The 8,956-nt window shown below is 34.7% G+C and overlaps 1 protein-coding gene across 1 annotated transcript in view; it reads right to left on the reverse strand.

Moving 5' to 3' along the window:
• Window positions 1–8,956, reverse strand: part of FAM228B (family with sequence similarity 228, member B) — a 48,719-nt gene that overhangs the window by 31,098 nt on the left and 8,665 nt on the right. Inside the window, exons 4-6 of the mRNA XM_006835301.1 lie at window positions 4,958–5,038; window positions 394–481; window positions 141–297 (exon numbers count right to left, since the gene is read on the reverse strand). Of these exons, the coding sequence (XP_006835364.1) occupies window positions 141–297; window positions 394–481; window positions 4,958–5,038 (326 nt within the window). The remainder of the gene's footprint in view (window positions 1–140; window positions 298–393; window positions 482–4,957; window positions 5,039–8,956) is intronic.

The following is an 8,956-nucleotide window of genomic DNA, read 5'->3' on the forward strand; positions in this document are numbered from 1 at the left end:
AAACTTCACATAATTCACAATAAAACATTTAAGAAAAAAAATTAAAAAAAAAAAAGACTATGCACAGAATTTACACTACCTAAAGAAGAAAATTTTAAACACTGAGAGGTTCTATAATCTGTATTATATTTAACCATTACCTGCTCCTTTTACAAAATTCACTCTCTATGTATCTTGCAGGTAGTTTAAGCCACTCATTTGGAGTCATAAAGTGCCTTGAGTTAGAAATGCTTGGAAATCTGGAATACAGTTTGGCCTTCTCAGCCTCTTTAAATTCTTTCATTGTATATATTTTACCTGCAGGAAGATGAGTAACCTAAATTAGTACTCTTTAATGCAAATTCAGTTGTTCTTGGGCCATGGAATCACTAACAATTAGCAGGAACTAAGTACCAGTCTCACACTGAAGAAGAGTTCTTTTTTCTTCATCCTTGTCACGTTGTGCTTTTTTCAAAGGATCACAGAAGGATGGGATAATAACCTATAAGAAAAGCATCTCTTTGAGGGTTAAGCTTTCAGATATAAGTTTAAAATTTTTTCAGTCTACCCTCAGTATCTACATATGGCTCTTAAGCCAGAAATGAAGGAGCTCTGGTAGCGTAGTGGTTACGAATCGGGCTGCGAACCTTAAGGTCAGCAGTTCGAAACTACCAGCTGCTCCGCGGGAGAAAGATGAGGCTTTCTACTCCCGTAAAGATTTACACCCTCGGAAACCCTGTACAGGGTCGCTATGGGTAGGACCCGACTCGATGGCACTTAACAACAACAACAACAACAACTATGGGATAAAGCACTGGACTGCAAGGTCGGTTTGAACCACAAGGTCAATGGTTCAAATTCATCAACCACTCCTTGGAAACCCTGTATTGGGTTGCCATGAGTCAGAACCAACTCAACGGTACTTTACAACAACAAACTAACAGTGAGCTAATCATATCTCTTCAACAGATTACAAAGAGAAGAGAGTTCTCCAATTTCTCTCTTAAGAAGGTTCTCCAGACAGAGGCAAGATTAGCTCTTGTGTCAAAGTATGAATTCAGTCTACAATAAATTATTTTCTTGTCACCATAAATTCACAAATTTAAAAATTCCTTTACCATGTACAAAAGGAAAAGATAACCATATTCATGTTAATCCATAATGCTCATAATCCACAACATAAGCAATAATTATACAAAATGAAACCAAAATCCATTCAAAACATAAGTCATCTGTGAGTCAAGGTATTGGACCTAAATCTTTTTTGTTGTTGTTTAAACTGTGGTAAAATATGTATTTAACAAAAAATTTGCCATTTCAAACTTTTTACAGTGCAATTCAATAACATAAATTGCATTCATCATATTGTTCAACTATTACCACTAGGTTCAACTTTTCTATCATCCTTAATAGCAGCTCAGTGTTCTCTAAGCAATGAATCCCCAGCCCCACATCTATTTTAATGACCAAAGTTATCAAATTCAAAATAACATGTCCACATAAGAGTATTCACAAGTTTCCTTCCATAGTCTAGCCTAGTCATTGAAATTTCACCACAAGCTAAATAGATCACCTGTGTATCTTTCTAGTAATATTGACAGTTAGTTTGTCTAAATATAATACAAAACATGGCTATTACCAGCAAAATAAACAGTGATCTGACTGCCACTTAGCATTTTGCTTTTATAGAACTTATGAAGAATGCTTGTATTAAAACATTTACTCACTCAAAAAGAAAAAACTACTATCACTTTCAGGTATTTGCATGTAAACTACTTACATATGCATAGCAAAACAAATTTTAAATTGAAGACAGAGCAAATTTTAAAGGTTTATCAACATTTAGAAGTTCTTCAGAGACTTCTACCTCTATAGACAAGCACTTGTAAACATAAGAATTTGAATGGCTTTTAAAATATCAAGGCCCATTATAATGATAGTTATTATTATTATTACTAATGACAAAAAAGCTTTTATAGACATGGGTTAGATAGATCAATATAAACTAAATTAGTACTTAAAACTAAGACAATATTAAATTATTTATTCATTCATTTAAAAATTTTAAATAACCAACAACAACTGCACTCAACATGACTTTTTATAAGGAATAACTATTTTCCAAAGCCAAAAATTAGTAAGTAAAGCGGTTTACATATTTATGTCTCATAAATGTTTTGCATAATAGAAGACAGACAAATGATCCTATCTGTTTTTATGTGCAATTTATTGACATACGTTGTTTTAGTTCAAATATATGAAAAAATCTACAGAGTTATGTAGTTGGAAAGGAAGAAATATTTTTATAGCCTTTTCAATTAATTGTGAATATTCTTCTTTAATACTACATCCAAACTCAACAAGTGGTAGTTTCTTAAAGATTAGTTAACAATGTGGAATCTGAAACCATATTAATGAATTTTTCTTACTCTACTATATCAACCACCCATTGGAAACCCTATACAGGTTTGCTATGGGTTGGAACCAACTTGACGGCACACAACAACTACATTGAAATCCATTGATATAACTTGCACTTGAATGTATCCTTTGCCCATGCATGAATCATGATTTTATAACATCATGAATTGGTCATTTGGAAAAAATTGATCATTAAGTTATGTGAGATCTTCCTAATGCTGATACATTTCATTAAGAGAATCACATTAATTAACATCATTACACATTTTATAAAATCTGACTATTGGGCTTTTGTCACATTCATTATGGTATATATATGTGTTCTTCACAGTTTTAATTTTGAGGCTTAAAGGTCACATTTTATCATTGACAACAAATATTGCCAGTTGTTTTCCTCAAAGTGACAGGCTCATTTACAAGTTGTAGTTATAAGAATATTAAAAACACATGGACTCAAAGGGCAAGATGTAATAAAATTCATAATTTGTATTGCTTCCTCAAAGACATCATTAAGGGAAACTGCATATTTCTTTTAACTACAAGTACGTGGCAGTGAAAAAAAAACATAATGACAAACAATAAAATTAAAAACAAAAAACCCTAGTATTCCTATGAAAACGCCAGCAGTTTAAAATGTCTATAACACAAAGTAGTTTTTTGTTGTTGTTGCTTTATTCTGTTTAATAATATCTGTTATTAGCAAAGGTGTAGAAAAACAGACTTGCTGGAATGTAAATCTATACATCCTGTATAGAGACTTCTTTAAAATGTTATAAAACAAAGATGTCACTTTGAAGATATTAAGGTGCACCTAATCCAAGCCATGATTTTTTCAGTTACTTCATAAGGATGAAAAGGCTGCATTTGAATTATGATGTTGGTGAAGAATATTGAATATACCATGGATTACCAGAAGAACTAGCAAATCTATCTTGGAAGTGTAGCCAGAATGCTCCTTAGAAACATAAATGGTGAGACTTTGTCTAATGCACTGAACAGATTATCAGGAAAGCCCAGTCCCTGGAGAAGGACATGATACTTGATCGAGGGTCAGTGAGGAAAAAAAAAAAAACTCTGCCAATGAGATGAATTGACACAGTGGTTACAACAATGGGCTTAAACATAGCAATGATTATGAGAACGATGCTTAATTGTGTTATACACTGGGTCACTGAGTCAGAACTGACCTAATGGCACACAGCAACAAATATAGAGAGCAACTTGGCAATATGTATCAAAATCATGCATATCCTTTAGCCCAGCAATTCTACTTCTAGTAACTTACCTTAAGTTAAAAATGATGAAATATAGAGCTATAGAGATGTTTATTATGTCACATATAACAGTAAAAAGTTAAAAACAACCTAGATGCCCCAAATATGACATTGGTCAAATAAATGACGCTATAGCAAGATACCATACATGGTTATAAACACATCTAAGTTCTGCTATTTAAAGCACAAGTAATTTAATCTGTCCCTCACTTTCCCCATCTCTAAATTACCTCATATCACACTGTTGCTAAGTGCCATCGAGTCAGTTCTGACTCATACGACCCTGTATAAAGTTTCCAAGGAGCAGCTGGTAGGTTTGAACTGCCAGTCTTGGGATTAGCAGTCCAGTGCTGATCCTACAGTGCCACACCAGGACTCTTAAATATTGTAATAGCAAAGATAACATAAAGTAGGGTTGAGGGGAAACCCAATAGTTAAGTCCTCTATGCAAAGTTGTTGTTGTTATTGTTAAGTGCCATCAAGTAGGTTCCGACTCATAGTGACCCTGTATAACTGGTGGGTTTGAACTGCCAAACCACTGACCTTTTGGTTCACAGTCTAGTGCTTACCCTATAGCACCACACCAGGAGTCTTCTATGCAAGGTAGCTTCTATGAGTAATAAAATATTACACAATGAATAAAATTAAATATTTATAATATTGTTATTATTGTTAAGTGCCATCAAGTAAATTCCAGCTTATAATGACTCTGTATAGGGTTTCTGAGGAACAGCTGGTGGGTTTGAACCACTGACCTTGTGGTTCACAGTCCAGTGCTGATCCTACAGTGCTACACAAAGTGTCCATGTATAACACAGAAAGAAGCAAATCATAAACTATTGAGAGAAAAAAAATCTTAAAGCCAAATGTAAAATATCTAATTACTGTGAAGTAAAAATATGTATATATACATACTTACAGAAAAAAGTCTAGAAACATATACAGAAAAATGTTATCAGTGACCTAATTCTAGGTAATAGAATAATGAGGGTTTAAAAAATTATTTCCTTTATTTAAAAATCAATTTCTCATTTATTGATCATGTAAAAAAAAAAATGCAAAGGTCCCTGAAATTTTAAACAACTATTATACAATTCTTATGTGCTATCTTCTCATTTTAAAGAGGTTTAGTTTACTTTGGTTCTTTTTTTTTTTTTTTTAACTAAGATGTGGAGATACAAAATTATTCTTTAGATGTTACTGTATTTTCAGGAAAACACTACAGGGCTACCCAAAACAACCAAACACCTAATATCAAAGGTAAAACAAAACACCTACCCTACCTTCAGAAAACCGGGGTCCTCTTTGGTCATGTAAAAAGGGTCATACTCTTTTGGATCATAATGTTCTATAAATGCATTTCCCTATAGGAAGGAAATAAAGCCACATATAAGAACATGAGACACAAAGTTAATGTTGAGTATTATAGAACTTGAGAGTCAAACACAGTTTCATTTTTATACTTCAAAATGGCATCAATAACAAAGGCAAAAGGGGAAAAAAGCCAAATCTGAAATTAACTTTAACTTACTCAAGTAATAAGTATTACAGTGATGGAAAGAATCTACCTAAAATTTGTAAGATTTGGAAATTTGTTTTAAAATACTTTATTAGCTAGATATTGCTGATTGCTTAAAAATAGCAGAACAGAAATATTTTGTAGTTTTGCAAATCATTGAGTACCAGAACAAAACAAAAATGTGCCCTGAACCTAGAATCCAAGTCTTTTAAACTGGTAAATACAATTAATAATTACATGGGATGTGTGTCAGAGCAGAAGTGTATGCCATAGGGTTTTCAGTTGCTGGCTTTTTACAAATAGATTGCCAAGACTTAGTGTGGATTCGTACCTCCAACCTTCCAGTTAGCAACTGAGCACATTAACTGTTTGCACTACTCAGAGATCACACATGAAGTAAATGAACACACAAAACGAAAAACTGGCTACAGAATTCTGAACAATGCTTAGCTGGGTGGAAGAGGGAAATTTGCTATATTGTTTCTCTAGGTGCTAATTACAGTGCTGTACACATCTGGAAAAATTTATTAAACTGTATTTACTGAATGTATCCTGTCTCTCAACAAAAAGTTTGAATAAAAAAGATAAAATTAAGTAAAAACTGAAAAAAATTACATGAGAAAAATAGCTCTAATTTCTTTCAGTTCTTCCATATGCCCACAATTTTAGACTATATTGTATCTTTAGGCAACTAATGCACAGTTTCTACATTTGTTTTCCAACCAACCCATCCCCCACATTAGGTAGTTTTGTACAGCACCATGTGAAAAACAATTGAAAAAATATATTTATGGAAATACCTTATGATGGGGAGAGTGGGTGGGCATAGAACCTCTGTATTATCTGTGAGAAACCACAGTATATGCTACAACAAAATGATGATTATACATAAGTATTGCTATAAAATCATAGACACCTTTATTAAACAAAAATATCAAAATATGTTTCCTGACATATTCTCCATCTAGGTCTGTACACTTAGGAAGGCAGTGTTTCTCTCTCTCTAGGCCCTCTCAGGAGAATTGTGTGCTTTTCAGTTGATATCACATCAAAATGGCAGATTTGGCATCCTCGAAGTACTCAAATTGTGTTGCTTTTAAGATGCTCTTTGAGTTTGGGAACCAAAAAGAGACATAAAGTGACAAGATCAGGGCTATAGGGTGGATAAGGTAAAATTTCCCAACAAAATTCTCATAGGACAGTCCTTACTACCCTCAAAGAATGAGCCAAGTGCGCTGTTATAATGGAAGAAACTTCCTCAGCTCAACTTTCCTGGCCTTTTTCTCACCAACACAGCTTTCAATTTTCTTAACATTTCTTCAGAATAAGCTCTCCAGATTGTCCTGTGCCCTTCAAAAAAAAAAAATCTATCAAGATTATATCCCTTTGAAACAAATCTTTACAGCGAGGATCATTCCCACCCCCTCCATACACACAGTAGACAGGGATGGGTAACTTGGACAATGGCTACCCAAAGCTTTCAAGAGGGAACCTAGATCCAGAGGGCATGGAGGAAGGTAGAATCTCCACTGAGTAGTATCCAATCTGCCTAGAAGGGGCTGATGAAAGGAGATGTGGATAGGTCTCTTGTGATACAATAGTGAATAACTGTTATCAGGCCTGATTGTTAAGGTTGGAAATGTAGACATTTTGTAGCAAGGAGGGGAGTGATTAACTTTTCAGTCTAGAAGTGGAGGTCCCTAGGACCATCAAGGGAAAAGAGCAGAGAGTGGGACTCTACCCAGAGAAGCAGTGACGCCAGAGATGGAGGCAGAGATGATAATGTGGAGAGATGGAGCAGCTGGGGATTTTAGACCCAGAGAGGGAAACGGGCTGTGTGCTGGCGACCAGGGGGCAGGCTTGTAGGGTATACCCTTTGGTTGGTTGATGATGCATGGAGGGGATTGTAACCATGGCAATGAAACAATACACCAGAGGATGAATGTAAAACTAATGTTCTCCCATGTAAACTATCACATAATTCACAATAAAACATTAAAAAAAAAAAAGTTTATATCCCTTTGGAATTCCAAAAAAACACTCACCATAACCTTCTGAGCTATCTCTCTGCCTTGAATTTAAATGGCCAAGTAGATCTCCTCAATAGCTACTATTGTGATTGGACCTTATTTATTATTTTTTTTCTTAAATGATTTATTGTGAATTTTGTGACAGTTTACATGGGAGAACATTAGTTTTACATTCATTCTATCGTATATCGTCTCATTGCCATGGTTACAATCCCCGCCATGCAATCCTTCCCCCGTGTGGACCTTATTTTTGAAGGCACCTTACCGAAATAATACAACTGTATTTCTGAGAAAATTTGTCTATAACCATCCACTGATTGCAGAGATATATTTAAACACATTTTGTTTGAAATAAATCTATGCATGTATGAACTGGAACCCTAGCAGTAACACTTCTGACCTACCCTAGTATAGTTAGGTAGAGGGGAAGGAGCCAGCTGTTTTGCTGATTGTAAATGACCAAAGATAACCATATTGACATTGTCTTTAAACCAACTAAAGAAAGTGTCAAATAATCTCTGCTGTTAAGTGCAGTTAAATTGGTTTCAACTCATGGTGACTCTGTATGCAAATTGACTACATATGTGGGAAGAGATGGTGGAAAAGCTCCATATCATCAGCCAGAACAAGGCCAGGGGCAGATTATGGTACAGATCAATTGCTCTTATGCAAGTTCAGGCTGAAGAAAATGAAAACATTTCCATGAAAGCCAAAATATGACCTTGAACATTTGTTCTTGTTGTTAAATACCACAGAGTCGGTTCTGACCCATAGCGACCTTGCATAGAGCAGCTGGTGAGTCTGAACTGCCACCTTTGTGGTTCAAACCAACTTTGCAGCCCAGAGCATTAACCCACAGCGCCACACCAGATCATATCCCACCTGAATTCAGAGGTCATCTTAAGAACAGATGTGATACATTAGATACTAATGACTGAAGACCAGAAGACTTGTGGGATGACATCAAGAACATCATTAAAAGGTCATTAAGAAGATAAGGAAGAAGGAAAAGACCAAAATGGATGTCAGAAGAGACTATAAAACTTGCTCTACAGCATAGAGATGCTACAGCAAATTAAAGAAATGAGGAGGTAAAATAGCTGAATAGAAAATTTCAAAGGTCAGCTTGAGAAAACAAAGTATTATAATGAAATACAAAAAGACTTGGAGTTAGAAAACCCAAAGGGAAAAACAGGCGCAGCATTTCTCAAGCTGCAGGAACTGAAGAAAAAATTCAAGCCGCAACTTGAAGTATTGATGGATTCTACGGGCAAACTATTGAATGATGTAAAAAGAATCAAAAGAAGACAGAATAAATACACAGAGTCACTGTACCAAAAGAAATGGGCTATGTTCAACCATTTCAAGAGATAGTATAAGATCAAGAGCTAAAGGTACTGAAGTAAGAAGTCCAAGGCATTGGCAAAGAACAAGGCCCCTGGAATTGATGGAATCCAAATTAAAGTCTTTCAACAAACTGATGTGACACTGGAAGTACTCACTCACCTATACCAAGAAATTTAGAAGATAGCTAGCCAAATGATTGGAAGAAATCCATATTTGTGCCCATTTCAAAGAGAGGTGACCTAACAAAATACAAAAATCATCAGACAATATCATTAAAATCACAAATAAATTTTTTTAGTGTTTTATTGTGAATTATGTGATAGTTTACATGGGAGAACATTAGTTTTACATTCATTCTATCGTATATCATTTCATTGCCATGGTTA

Source organism: Chrysochloris asiatica, unplaced genomic scaffold (assembly GCF_000296735.1).
Source record: "Chrysochloris asiatica unplaced genomic scaffold, ChrAsi1.0 scaffold00016, whole genome shotgun sequence".
NCBI classification, from domain to species: Eukaryota; Metazoa; Chordata; class Mammalia; order Afrosoricida; family Chrysochloridae; genus Chrysochloris; species Chrysochloris asiatica.